Below are 26,449 nucleotides of genomic sequence, written 5' to 3' on the forward strand. Positions count from 1 at the left end.
CTGCAGTAGATGTAAAGCAAAGTAATAGTCCTAAAACCATGCAACAATGCGATGTCCAAAATTGCGACATTCCCAATGGGATCTCTCCTGTGCCAACTTTGTTGTAAAATGTAAGAGGAGAAGAGCGGTTTCCAAACAAACATACTGTCCCAACACAAATAAAAATTATGTATCCTGAAAAATTTCTAGTAAGTCCAGCCAATCATAGTATTTGTAATCCCTGGAATTTTCTGTGATACATACAACTTGCCTTAAGGTTGCACAGTACAGTTGTATGTTACCATGTAAGAAAGGGAGAAGAATGCAAATTATTTCAGAGATGACAAGAAACAAGCAAGAGTAATTTAGAAAAAATACTTAGCTCCCACATTGACTTGATGTTTAAGCATCTATTTATTTTAAAGAATTATTACAACATTGGTTCACATATAAGGTGTGTTTTTCTTAGGGACCCTGGAGGATGGAACTGAATTCCACCCCTTACACCCCTCACAATATACTAACCTCCTTCAGCACACAGCTTTATCCCTCCTTCACACAGCTGTGCTGGCAAAGTCTGTTTTCATACTACCCATTTTAACAAAGAAATAGGCTTCCCAAGTAATGAGCCATATTTTCTGGCAGAAGAGTCGCAAAGAAAAAGTTTCTTTCAACTCTGTTTTGGAAAGGGTTTAAGCACTAACATGAGAATTCTCAATTGCTTTTTGTTTCACTTTCTTACCAAACAAACCCAGTGTTTACATGTTGTGCATGCCATAAGGCATGAACTAGTCAAAAACTTCATATATTCTGAGCTATGATTTCGTTTTTCTAAAAAAATAACTCCCTGCAAAATAACATTAGGTATAAAGAAATGAAAATACACTTTTTTAAACAACAAAAGGAGCTCATAGCATGATAGAAAAGAGACACCAAAGCTGGTTAGCAGCAACGACTAAGTTTTTCCAGACTTCCCTCAATCTATAGTGATTTTTAAAACCTGGCATTTCTGTTCAGCAATAGAAATTCAGTGGAAAGCAGATTAAATTGGAGCTGAATTTGGATGGTGCAGTATAGTCTCTTAAATCATTCAAAATTGGTCTAATCGATTACAAGTTTGGTTAATAAGTTTGCAGCATTTTTACTCATGATGGCTATGAGAATGCTTATACACAGCATCCATGTTTTCATGTGCTCAAATGGGGACCTAAGAGGAAGGGTCTGCCAGGACCATAAAAAAAAAGCAAGTGCTAGAAAAAAAAGACTAAGCTATACTGTAGAACAAGAATACCTCAAGAATTAGACAGAAGCAACATATGATAAAATACAGTGTGAATTCTGAATCTGCAAATGAACAACTGCTTTTGGTTATTTGCAATCCCTGCCTTGCTCCACTGCAAATATCCAACAAGTATTTAAATTTCCCAAAGTCCAGAACACAGCATGCCTAAGACTCAGTGACATTTTTTTATTTTGGCCAATTTCTTTGGAACCCTGCCCCACTCCAGAAAGTGAACCTTAAATGGGACCAGAAATGGGGCAGAGAGTACAGAAGCCATTGTATGAAACAATTCAACAACTCCATCCTCTTCCCCCCCTTCTTCCTAAAAATCTGAAGGAGAGGAACAGCTCTAACAAAACCAGGAGTGAAGAAAAAAGCACTCCAGTGACTGGTTATATGTTTACATATATGGTACCCTGCAGTACAGCAGTAGCTGGTGCTTTTCCAAAAGAGAAAGTGGGAGTGAGGTAAAGGAACAAAACCTAAGGTATTTTATTGAAAATATCTTGTCAGTTAAGACTTGTTTTAGTGATATTCTTCTGCTACTGTATGCATGAAATAACTTTTCAACAAGAACCAGAAAATAAAAAGGTGTTACAGTATGAATTATTGTGCAGAAAAAATGACCGAATATTGTAGTGAGATATTATTTAAACTTTCATATTCTTTTACATATATTATAGCTTGAATTATGAAGCAACTCATAACTACCAAATCAAGCAAGGAGTAATCAACGCGATGCAGATTGTTTGCTTTAATATGTATGTGCACATCCTTGGTGCTTGACATACCATAAACTGCAAAGAGCAAACGACTAATTCCCCCCCCAAAAGCACAAACACTGAATTTCACTACGAATATGCATATGAGTGAAATATAGCTATTACAATTTGAACTAAGAATGACTTTCTTGTGTTCACATTTCATGGGATAAAATTACTGTTACCAGAAATCTGCTTTAAAAAAAGGCTCTCCTAGCCTGCTAAAAATGGATGTGTTTCCTTGAAGGCAAGATCATGTGGAATTTTGGCAAAGGGGAAGCATTCTTTGGAACGAAGCTCTTTGTGAAAGATAAAAAAGCGAACAGTATAAATACAAAATGAAATCTCAGAGCGGAGTCAGATCACTGACCTTTTCCATCTTAATTGGGATTCTGTTCAGAAAGCCAGCAAATCCAATGTTAAATGTGACTAGAGAATACACTACGTTCAAAATTGCATCATTTGGCATTAAACGTAAATTCTTCCTGCTCAAAGAAGAATGTTCCTCTAACACCAAACATTAGCAGGGCTGTGTTCACACATCTTTAACTTAAGCTGTAACACAAATTTTGTCTCCAAAGGAAAAATCACTGATGCATAAGGATGCACTGTTTAAGGTACCGGGTACTTTAACCCACTACAACCCACCCATACATCTATAAAGAGAGGGAGCTGCAGCTCAACTGTTGCTGGCACTCAAACTAGCTGGGCGGTGGTGAATTCCAATTCATCACAAGATGCTAATGTGATCAGTCCATTAATCCTGTTGTGATGGGAATATGGCTTCTGCTCTTGTTCCAATTAACTACGACAATAAAGGCCAGTTCTAGGCCTGGGCTGTGATACAACATTTTGTTGATAATAAAATCTGCCTTTTGTCACCACAGATCTGCATGTATTCCCCACATTTTTGATTTTTTTTTTTTAATTTTTTTTTTAATTTAAACGAGCAAAGCCTAGATTTTTGGCATCTATTCAAAACCAAATGTCAGCAACTACCATAACACCCACTGGCAAAACGCTAATGTAAGAGAGATTGTGACATTATGTCAGCAGCTGTAAACTGTGGGCTCCCACCCATGATGTATCATGTCTTCTATAATAACCCAGTTGCAGCTGTGTGACATCAGCCATGAATGTGCTGCAGTGATGCAACAACACTGGTATCTGTGAATTGACTTGAATCCTGATGGTGACACTGGCTGCTATATACTGCCCTCAACTAGGATGACTTCATTTGAAGGGCAAGAAAATGTTCTGTTTTCCCTAAAACTATGAAGCATGCGTTGTAACTTAAAAGCACATTCACAGTTTCCCTTTTATAACAGACAAATCTAAGATATATTAGCTTGCAGCTTACAGACAAGAATATATTTTCATATAATAATTAGATAAGCCAATCAATGACCAGGAGGCTGACAGCCAGTGTAGTGACAGAAAGCAAAAGGTAGGATGAACTGCTATATGAGGACAAAGTACAGCTGTTCGAGAAGAAATACATTCAAAATCTGAAACTGTGTAAACAAGACTTCCCCCCCCCATCCCCCAACTTAAAGACCAGAAGCAAACTCCACAGTTTCACAATGAAAACTAACAACAAAACTGCAATTACACTGAAGAATATCCTTGAAGGAGTTGATGTAATCTCACAGATATGGAAAGCAGCTCACCTGAACAACTCATTTACAACTACTGCTCCAGAAGAGCTGGGCTGCTCCCTGGAAATTAACTGCTTAGGTTACAGGCACCTTCCAGATAATGTCACTAAACAGATCTTTTGAGGAACTTGATGCCATTTGATTGCTCATTTATGACATTTAGAATCAACTCTGTTAGAACTACTCACTTTTCCAAATGCATTTGAAGCACATTGTTATATAAACACTAACTCCACTTTTGTTTGTCATTCATTCTGTTAGCCAAATAAATTCATGCATATTCATCCTGGTTTTATCAATTGATTTGTTTCACCTCTCAGATTTTCATTTCAAGTTCTGAAATGTTTGGGAAGAGCAATGCTTGTGATCCTACTGATTTTTAGGAAACATTCCCATAAAGCTACTAAAAGAAAATGAATAAGATGAAACCATAGCACTAAGCAGATGAGCTACTGGTATTATTGTACTGACTTTTCTTGCACAAGAAAACCAGAAATCAACATAAAAGAATACCTCTGTGACATAATTCTGATGCTGTTGGTCTCTGTACTCAGTACCTGGGAATGTTTTCCTTTCTAAGCACTGAAAATGTTGGCATCCTTAGAGCTTCATTTCACACCTGGAAGTTTTTCTGACACAGGAGGGGTGATTTTACCTCTTCCTGCCTGCTATGATGTAACACTGCCACTTTTGTCATACCCTAATTTAAAACAAACCTCAGAAATGTCACGTCCTGACTCACCTTCTACTTGCCGGTCCTGTTAAACCTGAACTTTTCTGAACTATTCTCCCATGTATCTAAGATACACTTCTTATAAAACTATTAAGTTAAGGTGAAAGAAGGTGGCATTTACTGAACCAAAATAAGGCTGTTCCTTCTTTGTTTTACCTAGGTAACGCACACTGCCGATGCAATAGCACCACTGCCCAAGCTGGAATACCTGAGTAACAGTCATAATGAAGACTGTTTTCACCTACATTATTTTTGTAGCCCTGTAATGAAATACATCCCCTAATTCCTAGTTTAAATTTCCAGTATTTCATGAAGGAAAATTAGATTCAGACATGTGATCTGTCCTTGATACGCTTACCACATTTCAGTTCTCAGCAGATCCATTCTTGACATGTACAATCACATTCCTACTTAGCAGCAGTACTAGCAGCACTAAACGGTGTTTTAACCATTTCCAGGGACTAACATTTTGTAACCAAGAATCTCCAACCTGCTGGTTTTTGCAACACGAACAGGCTATGACTTCTGCAGTTACAGAAAACGAGGCAAAGGTTAGTGGTTTCTTCCAAATGTCAACTTGGCGGTGCTACGCCTGGAACACAGAGGTGCTTACCGCCAAAGCCTACCTCACCAACCTGAGAATATACCGCATAACATGCAAAACAAATTGAAAGATTACACTTCACACTGAAATCAGCCCTCTAGATTTCCTGTCTTGTGTGCTAAAGACGAGGTTTGTAGCATGCTTTTAACCAAAGCTGCTTAGCACTGTCCTTTATAAAACCTGTTTCAAATCATTGCCAAATCATTGTCAAGTTTCAGATGTGTGGATCAAAGTTTCACATACACTATTTCCTCTGGCTACACTTTTATTTTGGAACATTCATATAACAAATCTTCTTGCCAAAGGTTTTAAAAAAAACAAGAAAACCCCTCACTTCTCTAAAGAACTCTCACAAATCACTCACTTGAAGCAATTTCAGTGAGCAAGAACTATGGCCAAAGCATTTACCTTCTCCTTCAACACCCAGGTTACCAAATGAAACCTGGCTAGTTTTTTTTGTTTGTTTGTTTGTTTTGTTTGGGTTTTTTTGTTTTGTTTTTTTTTTTTAAAAACTCAGGAGCATCTTAAGAACAGTCACACAAGGGAGTTTTGCAGAATCTGGCTTCCAAATTACTTGACTACACTAGCTGTTTTTAGCAGTAAATTGTCCCTTCAACTCTTGTCCATTAAAACACATCGCATAAAACCAAGAAATAAATCAAGTGCAACTCTCTTATCGAGCCTAGTCTCTGCAACATTCACCGTTCCCTGTTAAGACTAGAAAAATCTATGTACGAAGATCTGTAAGAACTTAATTACACTAAATAAGAAAACTCAGTCACACCTGGGATCAAAGAGGAAAACAGAAGATTCTAAGTACCAACTCCCATTCTCCCTCCCTTTTTTCTCTCCACATGATTTTAATGCATATTTGCTGTATGTAGTTTAGCTTTCTCTTTTACACATGAATAAAAACCTCACAGGTGTCACCATAAAAAACACTTACTAAACACAAACAAGTATTTTACAGTCCTGCACTCAATGTCCGCTGTTGTATGTCCTGTGACAAGAAAGCACATTCCCAACGAAAGCATCATTTTTCTCACAGGAGCAGACCACATAAGTACTGCAAGACGACGATAAACATTCTAATCAGAGTAACAACTTGGAATACAATGCCACTTCCTCTGTGAAATAATTTCATTTTCCTTTTGCAAGGAATAATATTGCTGCTTTAAAAAAAAAAAAAAACCAACAACAACCAAACCAGTGGAAACTACTGAACACCATTATACAGTTGTTCTTGCGTGGTTCCTGGAGAACAGGCAAAGAGTGACAAGCTCCAGTCCCTGCAAGGAACGGAGAACTCCTAATATTCCATTGACTCCAGTTGCTTTTCTTCTAGTTGGCTCTAGAGCAGGAAAATCAGTAGCCTAAATGGATCAAACTGTTATGTCAAGTATTATTTAGTAACTTTCCAATGTAGACCCTGACTTCACAGTTAGCCACTCTAAGCTAGTGAAGGGAATAATTCCTACTGGCCATGTGTTATCATCCCCTCCCTTGCACCAGCACTCCAGACTGTGCAGCCACACAGCTGGCTGGGTCTCATTACTCAGAACAAATCCTGCAAAAAACCAACGCCACAAATAGTTTTCAGCCCTTCTGAGGCATGATCTGATTCATGCTGCAGTTGTGTAATCTCTTACATCAATATAAGGGAGAGGATGAGAATGTGTGGCTGCACATGTAGGGAAGAAAGGGACCATGACTTTTGGCAGTAGATGGGATTTGGACTAGCTGGTTAATAATAACCATGAAACTGCACATTTTTTTGGTTCCTTAAGACACAGACTTCCAACAAAACACAGAGTTCTTTTCAGAGTAGCAAATACAGGGTTATGATCAGGGATTTATTCCCAAGTTTTGCTCATCACAGATATGTACCTGTGTACACAGCATGATATTTTAAGGATGGCACACGGTGAGGCAAAGCAAACACCTCAGGAATGAGATGCAACTACTTTACAGATGAGCAGGGAACAGAATTCAGTGGCTTTAAAAGGGAGGCAGATGAAGGAAGTCAGACTACAGACAGAATACAAACTGCAACTCATGCACTGCTACAACATAGATGAGGCAAAGTGGAACTGTTCATCCATGTTTGAAAACTGCAATTAATTCTAACCCCCTCCTATGGGGTTTGGGGTTAAAGAAGTTTTTACATATGCTCTGCTTCCAACTTCTGGTAGACATCCCACTCCCACCCGCCTCAGTCTCTCTTCCAGCAATTTCATGCCCTTTCCTCACTAAACTTGGGCATCCAGCCAACAGCATCATCATGCTTCTCTTTCAAACAACCCTAAAACATAAAGCCAAACAAACTAAAATAAGTGAAAGTTGGAGAAGCAATGTTGCAAGAGATCTAACACTGAGGAAATGAACCAGAGTCTCCAGCTCACAAAGTGCAGTTAAATTGGGGAAGTTAAGTTCCTCACTGGCCAGCTACATTGCAGGTCCCTCTGTATTTTTTGTGCAAAACATACATACAGTATTTATCTCCAGGGAAAAAAGCCTTTGGACTACACCTACAACGCTGGTAAGGCACCATACACCCCTTCATCGATAAACCTGGTTTAAAGCAGGCTATTTTGGTTTGACCCAAACCTACTCCTTGTTGACTTTAAACTAAAAAAGAAAAGAAAAAAAAAAGAAAGAAAAAAAGAAAAATTCAAATCATAGTATGAAACCTGATGTCTAGCCTTTTATACTACTTTAACCAAGACAGTTTAAAATTATATCTGAAAGCCTTGGAGATACACCCTCTGAGATCCAACTATACTGGTGTAAAATTATCACATCTATTGGATACTCCTTACCAGCCCTTTGCTGTAAGCTACTGATTCTGCAACGCTTGTGTGAGCATTTCCCAATTCACATCAGGCAGAGAAACAGTCACGTTAGCTCACATGATTTTTTAAGTTGTTTAAACTTCTCTTGTAAATTTTGCCTGAAGCTAACTTGGGGAGAACTTACATTAACTGTATCTCTAGCGGATATGTAAGGGCAGTGACTTCCTTTGGCAGCACAGTCTCCTTAAAGTAGCTGTTATCTGCACATTGACAAACAAGTTGAAGCCTTGCCTTTACAAAAAGGTTTAGAAAAAGACAGAGGGAAGAAAGAAAACAACTTTTGAAAGGAAATCTTTAATCAGGATTTTCTAAGCAGAAGTTACTTGGAATTGAATCAAAGTCCTCATTACTTAATCATTCTATTTTCTTCTAGCATTAAGCAACCATCTCGGCTAAAACAAAGGAGACTAAGCTTGTTTTGTAAATGGTTTGCTGGAACACCATTACTTAGAATCATTACATGGTTCAGATTTGCTGCTTTGACTCAGGCCCTCAATCCCAGTATACACAACAGGAAATTTATCTCTCCTCCTGTATTTCTTCCTCATCTGTTTTTACTTTTAAGACATCTGCTTTTCTCAGTTCTCACACTCAGGATCATGGATAATGAATACCAGTAAACGGACACACTCCCATCAAAAGCATCAGTGCTTTCCACTATTTTTGCTTCCAACAGGCCTGAGCTGGTCTTGTCCCATATTATTCAGGAAAGACACACCCCCCTTCTATGGACTCTTCCAGAATCAGGAAACAATTTCTCATTTTCTTTTACATCTCTTCACTTTCCCATGAATACTTCAAGACAACTGGCGACTCAAGACTTGAGTGTAACTTCTCACTTTCACAGGGGCAGAACTAACCTGGTTGTCACTTCATAACCTACAGCAACTTCTTCTTAGTGATCTGGTTTATAGCGCAGAGGAGAAATGAACTGCTGCACAGAAATAGCAATCAGTGTGGCAAAGGGCTGCAACTTCTTCAACCTGCTGTGACAGTGTCTCCTGAAACTATACCCAAGCTTCATTAAACTTCAGTTGATGACATTCTTTTGCAGGCTCAAGTTGGAATGCTGAATCTAAAAGTCAAGTCAATAATACATATTTTTTTATCTTGTTTTTAATTAAAAAGCTTGCTATTGTTGTTATAAAACTTGCCCTCACATCATGGTAAGTTGTATTAAAAAAATATACTTCAGTATAGGACACAATGCAAGCTGCCACCTCCAGTACAGAGGACTGAGCTAGTGTTGTAATGGGAAGACATTTGCTCATTAAGAGAGGAGAGAAGGCTGTGTGTTCTACATGGCAACTTTTCATTTCCTTACTTCTACAAGTTTAGAGAAAGACATTTGTATCATGGTCCAAAGACTGGCCAGTAAGCACTCAGTGGGCTTCAAGGTTTTCACACACATTATCATCTCCTTCAACTCCATTTATCATCTCCTTTCCATTTTTATATGGAAAACCTGTAGCATGCAGCATGTACATAAGGTACCACCCACAGAAGCAGCTATGTAAAATAGAAGACTCTTGCCAAGAAACTATACTGCACATACAACTTCTTCTCACAAAAGAGACAGGAAAACAAAAATACGATAAATATTAGTTCCTCCATTTCATGATTAGGGTCTAAGATACTATGCTAGATACCATAGCCTATAGTTTAAAAAACATAGTCAACTTTCAGTTATTCAGAAAAGGAGGGGGAAGGAAGGGCCAGATAACATGGATAAAGCAATACCACAGGTTAATATAAAACATAACGCAGATGGTGTACAATGATAAGTAATGACACTGCTGACAGAAGAGTATCAAGACCTCCTAGGTAGCACTGAGCCAGGTTAGAAACCCCCTCTAAGGCAGCACAGTGCCTTTTGAATAAATTTACGCTGTCCAAGCTGGCACTCCCACAACCAGCTTAGCCATTCCAAGTACACCTACTACGTTGTTAAACCACCCTCAACAACCTATTCATAGCTATCGAGAGTTCTACCTGAAGAGACTACCAGTGAGGAAGATTGCATGTTACTGTCACTTCGTTTAACGCTCTGCTCTGGCTTTCATCTGTATCAGTGAAGTATCTCATATTCAGCAATCTGCTCTGCGACTAAACTGTAACTTGGGGAAGGAGACCTGGCACAGAATAAAGGCAGGAATAGGTCAGTCAGGAGGGCTGGAAATGTAAACCGCAACCAACAAAGACTTCATATTTCCACGATTCATCTATTTATTTTACTAAAAGTGAGCAATGACTTAAATTCATTTTAATATTGTACATAAAATTCTCCATCTACAAGTATTTTCACATATATGTCAACCAATATAACAGCTGCAATTTACCTAGTATCACATTAGTTTTACATATTCCCCCTATATATTTCACTGATCAGTTCAAAATATATTACCTTACTCCCTTTTTCCACAGACAGTTTAAACAGAATGATATATTAAAGTCAGCAATAGATGAACAGACCATAAAGAAAAACATTTTAGCTGTGAACACATTTCAGACTGTCTTAAGTGGAGAGTTAGAAACAAACTAGCTCAAACCAGAACTGAACATTTAAAGGTCCTAAAAAGCAAAGTGAGTAATTTCACATAAAAAGGCCAATTACTTTCAGAGAAAGGCAAGCATTTCTATAAAATTTTATGCCCGGTATTACTGCATTTCTCTGAAGCTCTTAATAGAGTGCCTCCATATTTATGGCACTTCGATGCAGCTTCATCAGACTATACAGTAAAGTCACCAAATATGTCTCATACCATTGCAGACACTAATCTGTCTTTAGCAAAATGGTATTTTATTGAGGAGAAATGTCAATAAAGTTCAACAGTCAAAAGTCCTGTGTTCTTTTAATGACTCCTTGAGGCCATCTCTCATGCTGACATCATCCCTAACAAAAAAAGTCTGTTACACTTTATACAAGCAACGTTGCAATTTTCAATAGGACAATTACTGCCAGAATTCTAGAAAAAGAGCTGGAGTCTTACCAAATCATCTGTGCAGTACGAACCATTTTAGTGTCAAGAAATAAAACAAAAGTATAGGATATGTATGGAAAATATCCCATATCAAACAGAGAGAACAGCCAAATAAGGAGATAAATGACAGCAATTGCCAAAACATATGTTCATAATATGAAATAAATTTTGAATCTGGAAACCATAAAAGTCACCTTCAGTCAAAAACACACCATGCAGACATTAGCAGGGATCAAGGACTACAGAACTGGTGGTCACAATTTCATACATCTTCACTTTTTTAAAAGCTAAGCTTGCTAAAAACTAGTAGCAAGGCTATCAAAATGATTGTTACATTCTCAAAATAGTATGTGAGGTGAATTATACACATCTTTTCACAAAAAAATAAACATTATGAATCCCTGGCAGCAAACATACAAAACAAAATCCAAACTGATCTGACTACAACTGAAAATAGATCTTTTTTTCAAAACCAAACCAAACCCATCCCTGTTCAGGAAAACACTTAATCGAGGTTTAACAGTAAACAGTGCTCTTAAGAGGCCGTGATGGAAATTAATCTCAAACTGCAGTAGTCACTTTGAAAGTTTTTGGCTGGTTGGCTCTATCCCTCCAGCTCCTTCTCAGAAACATCAGTTTTGTGCATGTGACAACTCTACCTATACCGGCTCAGTACAAACTGCATGGAGCAGGAGAAAGGATTTTGCCTTGCTAGAAGAATTCTTGACAAACACTAAGCCACAGAAGAAAAGCTGCATGGTGACTGTCCACGCTGCACAGCAACGATGAGAATTCTGCTTCCAGAGATATCTGTTATTCCATTTCATAATGACTACTTTAACTGATAGGATTTTTAGAGCTCTACATATATACAAAACCTTATTAAAAAAAGGTGTTCATTCACAGATGTGTAAAAAATCCAAGTAGAAAAATCTCAAAGTTACAAAGAAACTGCTTCATACCTGCTAACACATGGACACAAGCATGACACTGGAAATGTATGAAAGCACACTACTGCTCCTCAGCAACATGACACCCTGCCTTCTGCCCACTGCTTATGAAATATTTGACTGTGTTCCAGCAGAGCAGGGTTTCATTTTACAAGGGTGCTTCACAAAGTTAGCAGTGAGGCAAACACAAAGTGTGCAGTAAATGAACTCATCCCCCCCAACCCTCCAGATAAAGTTTTTTCAGGTACAAAAGGAATTACCCAACTAAACAAACTGACTTAAAGAAAAAATTCATTTTAAAGCAAAAGACATAAAAAAAGTTTTGAAAATGGAGCTAGAACTGTTGCCAGATTGTAAGTCCATGTGCAAACCTCTGGATCCATGTATTATTTTTTCCTATTAAAAATGATGAGCATTGTTAAAAACATACATCTAGTATTTATTCAATCCACTTACGCTTCCCAAAACCTTACTAGGATAACAGGCTTGGGTAAAAAGAGGGGCAACAGTCTTCAACTTAGGTGGAACAGCAGGTAAACTAGTAGTTCCAACACTGCAAAAAAATCCCAAACCATAGAAAATAGTCCCACTGCAACAATCACTCCCTGGATTTTAATCAAGAGACTTAATGGAAATCATTCAACTTTAACAACTTCCAGCTTTCAGAAGTCTGCACAGAGGAGTGGGGAAATAGGAGCAAAGGGCTTTGATGCAGCAAGGGTACTGGATAGCTTAAGAGTCCTGAAATTACAAATGTGATTTTCACTGAATAGCAAAGAATAAGCCTATGAATCACACACAGCAAAATGGAAGGCTTATACATCGAAAATAATTAGCCCTGATATGCAATTTTTTAATACATTATAAAAATGGCACAACATTAAAAGATTAATTTAGCTTCAGTATATATATGGAAGTGATCAGCAAAAAGCAAGCAGTAAGGGCAGGAAAATGTGAGTCAAGCAGGATATTTGAAGTTTATACAAAAAGAAAAATTATGATAAAGCACTAACAATAGTGACAGTACTGAATATTTCTCTTGCCCTGAAAGTAATATTGATGTCATTACTTAAGTACAAGACAATGAAGAAAATCTATCCTGAGATCACTAGAAGCACAGAAATGCATCTATATTTCTAACAGAAGTAAAATAAAACTCTTCAGGCTACTATAAAGCAAGAATGAGAAACTTATGAAAAGTCTTACCATAAAATATATTTAAAAATAAAACCATTTTAGTTTATATTTCACCTGATAATATTGAACATTCTTTACAAACAAGAATTTCCCCATCTCTATTAAACTGCAACTACAGCCAAAGAAGAAGCAGCTGTTGTAACTGTGACAAGAAATATTACATACAGAAATAGAGAGCACTGCATTTCATTGACGCAGATTAAGATAGCAAGAGAGTGGCAGCAATCATAATACAAGATGCCATAAACTGCTGATTAAAAATTTGGTAAATGAAAATTTGCCACTGGAGTTTGACATCCCCTGAAAAAGTTAACACCAACAATGACTCTTCTGTCACAAGAGCTACATGGAAAAGTTGTCACCTGGAAAGTAACAAGAAGAAAGCTCTTGAACAGCTGGAGTGAAATTAAGTTTATTACAGTGAAGTTATAATGATGCTACAGGTGTGAAGCAAAATTGAAGTTACATTTACAATTTAATATGCACACACACATGTATTAAACGCTTGCTCATTAATCTTCTTTCTCATCACGAAGATGCTACCTGTCAGATGTAGGCTGACTCTGTTTTATGAATCAAGACCTCCAGAACACCACAAACTATTTTTGCTTACCAAAAAGGATGCCTCCAGCTTTACAACTGTTAACATCCCCAGTTCCTCCTAAGTACTGTCATCCCTGCACAACACGCAATTTTATGAGATTACATCATGTAGTAATATAGCTTCAAACCAACTGGCGTGGAAACAGAATACAAAGGCATATAAAAAAACCTTTTTCAACAAATTTAGTCTATGTGCAATATAAAACTTGAAATGAAATTAAACTGGAGTCCCCCAAATAAATAGATGGCTTATGATTTCTTTTTTCCTCCTCTCTTCATGGGGCACAAACTGTGTTTTCTAGCTTTAAAATTATATGACTTTGCCTGAGAAGTAAAACAATCCACAAACCAGTTCTTCTACAAATGCCTCTCACATAACCACGTATCGCCATACAAACAGCAAGGAAGCAAGATGTACCACACAAATTAGAGAAAGCAAGATGCAAGGAGATGGGAAATGCAGTGGTAGGAGGATTTCTTTAAGATCAAAAACAGAGAATGGAAACAGAATAGGCAAATCTAAAAAGCATGATTTAAGTATGAACACATTTTCTTCTAATATGATTAAAAAACAGACACCAGTGTTCAGCAGACTGAAATATCACCAGTAGAGAAAAACAGAAGTATAAACTGCTGCTCTAAGAGTGAAGTGGTAGCCATGCCAGCCTACAGACAGTTCCTCTCTGCCTCTTGCACTGCATCACATCAGTGCCACGCAGGAGCAAAGAGAAATTCTCATGATTCTACTCGGGTCTTTTTGTTTGTTTGCTTTTGTAATCCCCAACAATTGCCAGGTATCAGATACATTTCTCATTACTATACTGAGAAAGCCCCAGAGACATGTGTTGCAGTCATTCATTAGAAGAGGAATCCCCTTCCCCAAAACAGATGAGACAGCACCTCATTCAAGGTATCCCAGAATCTGTTCATACAGCTTGCAATGCATGCTTCTAAAAAACCCTTGTATTTCCATTTATGTATTCAACATGGTCAAGAGTTGAAAATAACTGCATCATATGGGAAGGATACAGTCAGATTGAAAAAAAAAAAAAAAAATCACATTTCTGTCTGAAAGTCTAATTAGACAGAAATAATAACAGCGGTTATTAAAACTGCAAAACTATTTTTTCCATTTAAATACTGCAAATCTGGCAGCACTGTGCCAACAATTGCATTATTGATGAAAATATGTATTTTTGCCTTTTGTTTTACATATCTGAAGAGGAAGAATGTATTTTAAAAAAAAGCTACTTAAACAGTCTAGTTTCAAACTGATAACATGTTATTGAAATGGAACTTCCACAGACTTATTTCTTAACCATTTTCTGAAGCAGCACTACAGGGACTATGAACAGAAATTATACTGCAGTAACATTGACTCAAAGAACTTAAGAGATTAACAGATGCACTTCTCATTTTAGCATATATTTGTGAAAGCAGAGATGGCAGATGTTTAAAAGATTACATCTGTATTACTCAGTTACATAATTCACATCCCAATCATGTACACTAGAAATATGTGGGGGGAAAAAAGTTCACTTCCATTGTGCCTTCCCTCTTCAAAGTGCTGTATACTCCTTAACTAATAGCAGTAAACACAACTCTCTTACCTGTTCCGTACTAGCAACTTTAATAGAATGTCATGGTGCAGAAAAAGTTAAATTCAAGAAAAACATATGAAGCATCTTAATTTCATAAGGAAAAAAGACTTCTGGCAAGGAAAGCCATGTTCAAAGATTTATTTTATTAGTACTTTAATACTTTGGTCTAGATGAAATTCTATGAACTGGAAGAGACTCTTGCGTTAAGTAACAAAAATGCTCTTTTGAAAAAAAGCAAGAGCAGCATCGAGCTTTGCAACCTGTAATATAGTACTGCCAAGGTATTTTCAATAGCCAAAAGAATAAATTTTTAAAAAAACATGGTATGTAGAGGTGCTTGTAGCTACAAAAGTATCCTCAAAAACAAAATACAAGTTTCAGATCTAGGATACAAGTAGTTTGTACCAGGCCCTTTATTCATACTTCTAATTTTTAATATTTATTCAATTGCACGCTTGAACTTGTGATGAATGTAATGATATGGAAAGAGCATTGGAAGTTAAATCTGTAAAAAATATGGCATATCACAATCAATAAAGTTCTCAAAATAATTACAATACAGGTGTGTTTTTGTAACCCCTCACATTCTTGATATCTTAAAGCACAAACCTGGGAAAAAGTTAATTCTTCAAATTATAACATGCCAAGCTGGACAGAAACTATGGCTTTATCTTCATATTAAGGTGTTTTGGGGTTGGGTTGGGTTTTTTTGTTGTGTGTGTGGGGTTTTTGTGTTTTTTTAAATAAGCACATTAATACTCTTAAAAGTGTATTTCTGGTAGTATAAATAAACCTTCAGGTAAACAGTAACGGATTGTAAAAAGAATGTTTTCAAATAGAAAACTAGCCTCCTTCTTACTCTACAGGAAGAGAGAATAAATCTCACTCAACACCATTTGTTAACGTTCACCATATCAACTAGTCAAGAGAAAGAAGGATGTAATACTTCAGGAAGATTTTAAAATAGTTGCTGTGCATTTGGCCACTAACAAAACAAATCCAATTCTTCTACCTCTTATTTCAAATTACAAGTTAATGGTTTTTTCCCCTCAGGGAAAATTAAAAACCACCAGGGATAAAAATTGTGAGCAAGTATCTTAAAAACAAAAAAATAAGGAAAATATGTTAAGCTGATCTTAGTAAGAAATTTGCAGTTAAATATTGTCTCATGATAAATGATACAACAGCACCTTTAAATTGAAAATTCAATTCAAAAAGCTGATTTTAAAAAAATGTGTTTTCAGGGAGAACAGGAACTATAAGACAGACTAAACAGTATCAGTTATGGGGGGATCTGGGGGGTAGTATTCTCCATGAAAATTTCCTTCACCATGCTCAGAATGAAAAGCTAGCATTTAATCACCAGTGAAGGGTATCAACAGTGAAGCTTCTAGGCTCTCCTTCTTACACTGTAACTTTTAACGGTAATTATAATAATCTTCTGACACACAGGCATCCCTGAATGATGGGCTATGATTTGCACAGCAGCAGAACAGAGCCATGCAATATATAATACTTGAATATTTTGCAACACATTTACAGCTCAAACTATCAATCTGCTGTTTTAGCATAGATGGGTTCCAAAGATAATTTTTTTACCCTGCTAATCACAAATCTACCCAGCCCTTAGCAAGCCAGCAGAATAAAAGGAAGTAGCAGATGTCTTATGGCTTATAACCACATTCAGTCATGGCCCTCTACAAAAACATTTATGCCACAGCTGAGCTTGGAGTCAATGTAATGACAAGCACCTAATTGTCCTGCTATTATTATGCTCAGTGACTCCTTACTCCTAGAGAACAGCATGTATGATACCAACTAAAAGACCAGTAAAAGCCTTGGTCTATGAACTAACAGGTAATATATATGGCCATTAATAATAGTAATAATGAATTAAGCAGGTTTAAATTACTACTTGTTTCATCAGCACCCTAAAATTAATGTTCTCCTCAGATTCAAAAGGAATTTTCTACCAGAATTTTTTTATCATGCGAACAACTTGGATGAGAAGACTGAAGTTGGCAATGAGAGAGGCATTTGAGACAGAGGGCAAGATTAACAAGGAAAGAAGAAAAGGTTAAGACATGGAAGCTGGGATGAAGGAGAGGAAAAAAACTGGGGGCAGAAGAGACTGAACTGAGATAACAACATACTGCTGGGGACAAGACACGTGATGTGAACACATGGAGAAACCACAACCCGGTAGAACACAATCTCCTCCCATACACCAAGTACAGAACCCAAGTCCTGCACATCCCATCACTCCACTGCTCTCAAACATCTGTAGAACTCTGAGGCAGAGCATCCCACTCTACAAACAGGTCCCAGGGAATGAAACCTACTGCTACCTTATTGGCTCAGGTAAGAGAGACCTGATGGATGTAAAGGTTTGAACTGTGCTGATGAGTCACGTGGATGCCAGCATGATTCCACTTAACTGAATCTAGGAATTCAGCCTGAATTTAGAATTCAGTGTTAGGAAAGTAACCTGAAGGAGGCACTGGTATTTTGTACAGAGAAAACTCAGTTAAAAACTTATGTAACTCTGCTAAATCAAGCACACAGACAGTATAATCTATAATCAAAAATGCCCACGTAACTTTAATTCCTCATTTCCTGTGCATATCTACTGTCCACAGGTCTTTAACAACCACATACAACTTTTCTTTCCTCTTCAAGATTTTTCTGTTCAAGTAGATTTCTTCAGACAAGATGAAATTACTGTAAGAATCAGGACTGATCACAGTAACAGTCTTATGCAAGAGACTGTTGTTGAAAAAACGTTAGGGAAAAAGCAGCGAATTACAGAAGGAAAAAGGGATGCCTAACCTGAAAGCTGGTGAACGCTGCTTTGGGAAAATAGATCGCATCCTGTCAGTGCCATATATTTCCTTCATAATACTAAGCAAATCTTCTAAACTAATTTTTCCAAAGGTAGTAATTAATCACATATTTCCATTTTTCTAGATGTTGGGTTTGATTTCCAGTACTCCTCAAGAGTCACCAAGGCATGTGAAGTTATTAAGAACTGCATTTAAAAAAAATAAATGAGCTGTAATAGCTTGGTTGCCTAAAAGTTCAGGCACTAAGTGTTTTGAATTTGGCACCCCAAATTAGCAAATGCTTTCAAACTTTGTAGGATTCCAAGCTTCACACATATAAAATGCAGTAACATTACCTTGCTTCACTTCACAGAGATGACATGAAAGATAGTGTTTGAAACCTTTTCCATAGTAGGGTGCACTGCCCAAAAGCCCAAGCCAACAGTAACACGTTTCTGTATTCTGAGCTAAGTTTCAAAAATAAGCAGAATAAAGAGACTAAAATTCACATGGGTCATTGAACAATGGGGAGTGGGGTGGGGGGTGTATTGAATAGATGCTCGCTAATCCTACTAATCCTACTGCCCTCTGCAGAGAGCAGACTATGGTTAAAAACTGTATGTTCCAGCAGCCAACACTTGGGCTGCATGGCAAGTTGGATTTTTTAGGCATATCCTCATTTTGGAGTGCTTAAACTACATTTAGAGAAGACTATGACTGTAAATACTTTAACTTTCAAATCAGTAACATTACCAGCTAGAAAAGAACAAAGACTCTCCTCGTTCTAGACAGACTTCTGGGCTCTGGCAGTGAAAGCAGTGGTTTGTAGCGTAGAATCATAAGTAAGGCTGAAATAAAGGATATAGGGACAGTTTTGCGGACTTCAAAGTGAAAAAATATAGCCCTCTTCCTGCACATATACAAAAGTACTAACTTAGGCAAAACAATCCTATAAAGAAAAGACCACAATGTATTACCCTTTGCATCTTCTCTAAATATCTATAATTCAGAGAACTAAAGCAATATTTTAACTCTCATGCACAGACACTTTTAACATGAATGGGTTTTCACCCCTCCACTTTGGAGGGGGGGTCATAGCAGATAAAGAAGAAAGCACACTGCATAGCCCATGACTTCAGCTAAATACACAACTGCAATTCATTCAAGCTGTTTGGCTAACATTGGAAACCATGAGATCCAAGCCTGATTAGTTATTAAAGAGAGAAGAACCCTTGAATTGAGTTATAGCCTGTTCGTTAGCTACCATGTAGTTTTATTTTTAACACATGCTATATAATCTGCAGTGTTTGTTGTAACTAATTCTTTACTGCTGGTTCTTCTACTGAAGAAACTAATTATGTCTACTGCATTCTAAAGCTAAACCTAAACCATCAGTTTAAAATTACTTGCATAAAATAATGTATTTCGCCAAATGAAAGCATGAGATCCAAATCTGTCAGCAGTAAAGTTTCACTGAATGTAATTGGGCTCTATAAGCCATACTCTAGAAGAAAAAATTCCTCGGCTCACTGACTCAAAGCTTAGCACATTGCTGTACAGAAAATAATTAGCAAATTTACAACAGGTCAGTGGTAAAAGGTTACAAAATAGAGTTAAGGTGTGATTTCACAATTGACACAAGTCAATTTAAGCTTACATATCTGCCAAAACAACCCCTCTCATTGTCCTCACCCCATACAGTGTTTCCACCTTTTCTGTTTGTGGGCACTCACATACACATGAAAACATAGCGAGCTGTCCAAGGATTTGCTCCAACTGCAAACTAGTTACTGGCTGAGTTTTCAGCCAGGTAAGTACGAAACAGCTTGCTGGAAGGCCATATGATTGCTGGTGTTGACTGTGCAGCAGGAGATGAAGACAGAACTTCCCTTTTTGGCATCAGCATAGAACTTGGATCACATTAGGCTGTGTATTTATGACTGACTTCATGGAGTACCTAACCAATACATACTTGCTACCTCCAAGCACAGGTGCAGCCACAGGAGAAGAGGGCTGGAAACACCATGAGAGAAACACATTTCCTTTTTCCCTAAACTCTAATTTGTCCTTCATGTGACTGCAGAATTCAATATATTCACGTATCAATCCCTATCCTCTTTACTTCTTATGTGATTACAGTTATCTCCAAAAATATAATTAAGAGTGTGTATGCAGACAAGACAGTATTAAAAAACCAGTCGGATCATCATGGAGGCAGGGAAGTGGAAGACTACTAGAGAAGTAACTAGAAACACATGCAATCCTGAATACCACTTACAAGAGTTTATTGGTAGTAAAAGTTTGATTGTGGGACTTTTTCTTTTTGTTTTAAAAGATCAACTCGCTAAACAAAGGCATTCTGAATGTCACGTATAACTTTTACTGCAACAAGGCTTAGAAACTACAAGCTCAGACTCCACTGTCCCAGTTGCTATAAAACATTAGGCAAAAAGACTGCCTGTGTGCCAAGAACCTTTGAGTATTACTGCAGGCTTCAGCTCTCCATCAAAACCCAACCCAACCCATTCAACAAAAACGAACTATCAACTGTGACAGTCTACTGCTCTCTGCATTTTGAGGGCAACAAAAAAAGCAAGAGAACTGACCTCAATTTACCAACTTACCAAAACACCACTCTTAGATAATTTCATTAGCCTAGACTGAGAATTGCCAGTATTTATGCAGAGAACACACATGAGATCAAGACTTTCTAATAACGGAAACATAACAAGAAAGAGAACAAGAGGGAGCAATAGTCAAATTATAAAGGGACTGACACAAGTAGGAGGTAAGACCAAAAAATGCAACTGAATGGAACAAGTTAGATTACCATCTAAAGTTTGTGGAAAGATTGTCATCCTCCCTCCTTCTTGCCCCTACAGCTACTAGAACCTCTGGACAGTGTATTTCTGTTTGGGTTTTGATAAGGGTAGAGGCAAGTATACAAATCTGAGCACAAGACTCTGAACTACCCTAATGAAGTGTTAGGTTTTCATTTTTAATACTGAAACTTTAGATAATCTAAGTACCAAACTGTAAACTCATCTGACAAACAGCCTGCGACTTGAACAAAGAACAATCCCATTTCCTTCCAAGTTATCTTAAAGATCATAATAAAATTACATTCAAGATACAGTAACCCAAAGAGGTTTTTTTCAAACAATTATTTAATTTCAGGCTGGTTTGGATTCTGCTGTTGTGGCTTTCGGAACAAATGTTTGGGAAATACATCCACTACTGTATGAGCCATACTGTACTTCTCAAGCTGTTTTACATTTCATCAGGTAATATCAACTACATTTCTGGCAGGAAAGAACAATACCAGTGAGACCTGTTACTGCAGAACACTCACACAGTCACTGTAATCCTTCTAAATGCAAGCAAGCACTTAGCATATAGAAATTTTATTGACGCTGTGGTCAGACTTTACCATTTCTATGGAGAGCTGCTAAGAACAAAACCATAGAGATACCTCATTGGCAAAGTCATTCAAAAGGTAGTAGCAGACAATTTTTTTTGTTCCTTTTCAGGGTCTTGCTATCCTGTTTCACTATTAATATATTCCAGAAACAAGACATAATACACTGCATGTAATTATCTTACTAGTTGATTTCCATACAACAGCCATTTCTTTTATTGCATAAGCCCACATATTCCCATCTTCTCCTTTAAAAATGGAGACAGTGAGTGGTTTAGGTAATTACAGCTGTCATGGAGGGTTTGACAAATAACTTTTCTGCTCAATGTATGCTTTAGGCCACTGGGAAGCTGTCAAATAATGACATCAGAGTCTACATTAACACTAGCAAAATGCAACTGTGCTTCCTTTCATACTTAACTCAGATGGTTTATAGGCCTTCCTTTTCCTATTCCCTGCTCAAGAACAAGAATGGAATGAACAAATGGACTGTAATTCAACCCAGATAAAATGGGGATAGATAATGCAGGTTAAATGAAAGAGTATGAAAGAAAAAGAGAAGCATATCCTTGCTTTGTTAATGAAGAAGCTTGCTCATTCTTCATCATCAATGAACGTTGTAAGCTTGAGTCACTTCCTAAAATTCCAATTAAGTTGGAAGGGATGAGCATAAAGAACAGCTGCTTTCCCCTCTTTCAGTATCTAAGTTATTATTACACTGCATTTCTTGTACATGAGCCATCCCATATGTACAAGAACGTTAGATGGACTACTGCATCAGACAGTGTAGGGAGCTACCTTCCCACTAATCCATTCCAAAGCTCTCAATCATAGACCATCCCATCTTCAATTTGGTTTTGTATTACGTGATCTTAATTCCAGTCAAAGTACAAACCAACCAGAAACTCACTATTACTTCGATGCCTGCTGAAGTCACCTGCTCAGTTCCGAGAACAACATTGAGAACTGATCTGAGTTTAAAAAGCCACCTCTGGGTCTTCAACACCTGGAAGACAGCAGTGCCCAGAAGCAGCTGAGGCTCTGACATTACTCGAGAATTCACTTTGCAGTGAAAAGTTTAGTGATTAATGAGGAACTTAATTTTTCCACTGATGCCTAACAGAAATATTATATTAACTTCCAGAATAAAAATGCAGCAAACCTGACCTGGTCATACGGTTTAGTTTTAGGTAGTTCTGCGAGAAGCAGGGAAGCAGAGAGTTGGACTCAGTGATCCTTATGGGTCCCTTCCAACTTGAGATATTCTATGATCTGTTTATCCAATATTTTTCCAAAGTTAAGTTACACCTGCCAGAAACTCTGCTCTGATGACTGTTTAGTGAATAGTTAAGAATGGTACCTAGAAGCTATCACAGCCTGAGCACCAGGGTTGTTAGTACTACTGTCAACTCTCAACCCATAAAGATCTAAAGAAATGTGATCGTCCCATTGATTTAACGTTGAAACATTGAAAATGTACCTTATGGCTGACAACTACTTAAAGAGATTCTCCCCTCACCCATCATCAACCTCAAAATCTGCACAGAGCACCCAGCTAAACTTGATCAAGCATCTAATCTCTAACGCCCTGTTCCTACTGACCCGCTTTGCTGGTTCATCTGCATTAAAAACAGCTTCCAGGCAAGGCCAGTCATTCTGTTAAGGCTTAAGGCTATGCTAGATGCTGGTTTGCTGGCAGTGTAGTTACATTAATGAGGGATGTGATTCATTCCCACCTCTTTAGCATTGATGCAGTTACAGTGACATGCAATTCTTTTATTACTACAAGAACGGGAATGAGCTACACCAGTATAACACGACCTACACTAGAGAGGTGTCTAATCTTACACATAAAAAGGAGTAAGATTTGCATATACATTGTTTTGTCTTCAGTTTTATACTTCGGGAGTAATTCCAATGATTTTTATGAAACCCCAAATACACATGCCCCACCTGATGTGCTTTGAGTCTTTGTGGCACAGCATGCAGAAAGGCACTCAGAGTCTACAGTCTAGAGGGTTATTTAAAGTGTTTATTTTAAGTGTTTGTAACACCTAACACACATACATACACATTATACCATAATATTTGTGGCCGCTTCCATACAAAAGAACTGGAAGTTTCACAAGAAAGAAACTGATGTGGCGAAAGAAGTGGATTAAATTTGTAGCTGAACACCCAACTGAAAACTGGGGGTCAGAAACGCTTGCATGGATTTTTCTCCACTGCCCAGCCTTATTCAAAACAAAAAAAGCCATAGAACAGACCACGCTAAAAAAAGACACAAGATGAAGTTATTCACAGCAGCCTTTAAAACAGGGAATTTAAACAGAATGTGTCTCGCCCCTCCCCCCACTCCATAAGCTTTGCTTCTTACAACTTAAGAACAGTTCTAGCTTTTTCCTAAGGTTCATTGTGATGATAAATGCACAAAAGTGTATGGTATGCACTGCCGCTTATTAGCATTTAATGCTTCTTGAACAACTACAATGCAAATATTCATCACAATAGATGGGAACCTTGGTGGAAACAAGAATTCCCACAAATTGTTTAAGAGTACAGTAAATGAATAGTGTTATAAACAAAAAGCCCAAATCCCTCACAAATGTGTATGCTGCATTTGGTTACAGATTAGCCCACTACACATCCATTATGCAACTGCATTTGTAAAAAACCCTTTGAACAAGAAAAATTTTATACCCTAACAAGAAGCTTTTTCTATTTATAGATGTGTTCAATTCAAACAAACCACAGTTGTCTCAAGGTTTGGTTGTGTATGTGGGGGTTTTTTTTTTGTATTAGTGACAGATTTTTGCATAATTAGGATGTTACAGTACAGAGTATGAAGTCAGACAATTTTAAAGGAGGCTGCATTTTTAATTACTTAACTGTCAGTGTATCAACACTAAAGAACATGGTAACTTTCAAAAAGTGATGTTTGAAGTTTATTTCTAAGCTACAGCTCAACACAAAACACTAGAAAAATCTAAATGCATAGGAAGTAATCTAAGCTACAAACAAAAGGCATACTGACACCTTTTAAAACTACTTTTACTTCACTTACACAACTAGACAATCAAAATAAATATAAGCTATATTTGCTTTATATAACGCATTAAGAAAACTTCCACATCCTGCACAAACTCTTATAATTTCTCAAGTCTCATCTCTCTATTCAATACAGTAATATCTAAACATACTCTGCAAATATGTTTTTACTTATGATCAAGGTGCTTACAAGGTAAGTATACATTTTTAGTGTACTCCTATGAATATATTTGAGGAGCAGAGGGAAAAAACAGTCCTATTGCTTACTGTACCTTGTAAAGTACATCTTAAAAATCCTTAATATTTTTATGCATAACACAGGAGAAAAAAAGAAAAAGGGACATGATTCTGCTCACAGTACCTTTCATATCTCGCTATGGCTATCAGCAACGACAATAATAGAAGCATAAGAGCACAAGAAACAGTTGTCTTTAGCATATGCACACCTGACAGCCTTCTTGGAAAGTTGGTTTCCCCTGTCAACAGCACAAGATAAGAGATGGCGAAGGTGCGTATATATGCATATGTACACACACACTCACACATATATACATCAGAACAATAACGTGGCTGGCTAAAACCACATCAGTGAGCAACAGTACTGAGAAAAGCCTCATAACTCTTTTTAAAACAGCCTCCAACAAAGAAAACAGCTCTAGAGTTGAGACGACAAAGAAAAAAACCCAACGAATCGGGAGATCTCATCCGCCAGACCCACAACGGGCAGAGGAACGAGGAGTACCCTGCAACAGCTCCTCCATCCTGCCTCTCAGCCGAGGAGAGGAAGGGCGGAGAGCGAAGGGAGGAGGCGAAAGCGTGAAGGAGAGACGGCCCAAGAGGAGAAATATCCCAAGCATCGCCGCCGGTGAGACGAAATCCTCCTCTACACCCACATATACACTCTTCAAGAGAAATGGGGGAGACCCCCCCAAACATCCACTAAGAAAATTTCTCCTCCTCGTTCTTCAGTAAATTGAAGCTGGATGCGACAGCAAATTGATCACCTCAGCCTCACTCTTAGCGGGGGGGCTGGCTGTCCTCCCCCCCCCCCCCCCCCTCGGGTGAGGGGAGGACAGCCAGCCCCCCCCCAAGCCCTCTCTGATGGGGAGCCCCCAGGCCCCGCCACACCGGCTACCCCCGGCCCTGAGGCGCTTGTGAGGGGAGGGCAAAGCGTTTCCCCTACCCCTCTTCCCCGCCGTCTCGCCGCCCCCCGCCTCAACGCCGCGTCCCTCACCGGCCTGGGTGGTGTCGCTGAGGTCGTGGTTGGCGGCGCTGGCCCGCGGGTAGTCACGGAGCTTCCTGCCGCTTAAACTGAGGGTACCGCTGGCCGCCGCTTCTTCTAAGGCTCGGTCCAAGGAGCGGCTCCACGAACCGGGACCTGAGGAACCAGGTGGCGGAGGACAAGCGGCCGCGTTGCCCGCCGGCATCACGGCAGAGCCGCCCTCCGGCGCCGCCAGCACCGCGGCCGCCATTTCCCCCCCGCCACAGCCCGCCGCCGCCGCCGCCGCCGCTGCTGCTCCAGCTTCGCGCGCCACTGCGCAGGCGCGGCAAAGCCCGGGGACCGGCAGGGAGGGCGCATGCGCCACCATTGACAGGGCGCGGACCGCGCATGCGCAGCGGGTACACCGACGGCGCCCGGCAAAAATAAGCCGAAACATCCTCTTTTCGGGTCCGACTTTTCCGCTCGCCTGGGGTAATCTGGCGTGCGAGGGTGCCCACCTCCCTTCGAACATGGCTCTGGTGCCTGTACACCTTATGAAATTCAGAAGAATTCTAGTTTCCCCAAGCAGGGTGGGATGCCACAGCGACTGCTCAGCAGAGGTTGGCTTTTGGGTGAGCACCACTCATCACTGACCCATTCCAGCAGCAAATCAAGGAGAAAACGCACATATCTGAACTAGGAAGGAAAAGTACCAGCTGCTTCATGTTTGGTTTGGGTTTTTTTTGCCTTGATGTCATC

The 26,449-nt window shown here is 38.6% G+C and overlaps 1 protein-coding gene across 18 annotated transcripts in view; it reads right to left on the reverse strand.

Annotated features, from left to right (window-relative positions):
• Positions 1-26,010, reverse strand: part of LRCH3 (leucine rich repeats and calponin homology domain containing 3) — a 71,068-nt gene extending 45,058 nt beyond the window's left edge. For all 18 annotated transcript variants that reach the window (XM_030027153.1, XM_030027148.1, XM_030027157.1 and 15 more), the window contains exon 1: positions 25,724-26,010. In XM_030027153.1, the coding sequence (XP_029883013.1) occupies positions 25,724-25,961 (238 nt within the window). In that variant the 5' untranslated portion in view covers positions 25,962-26,010. The remainder of the gene's footprint in view (positions 1-25,723) is intronic.
• Positions 26,011-26,449: the final 439 nt, after the last annotated feature.

The sequence above is a fragment of the Aquila chrysaetos genome, chromosome 10 (assembly GCF_900496995.4).
Source record: "Aquila chrysaetos chrysaetos chromosome 10, bAquChr1.4, whole genome shotgun sequence".
NCBI lineage: Eukaryota > Metazoa > Chordata > Aves > Accipitriformes > Accipitridae > Aquila > Aquila chrysaetos.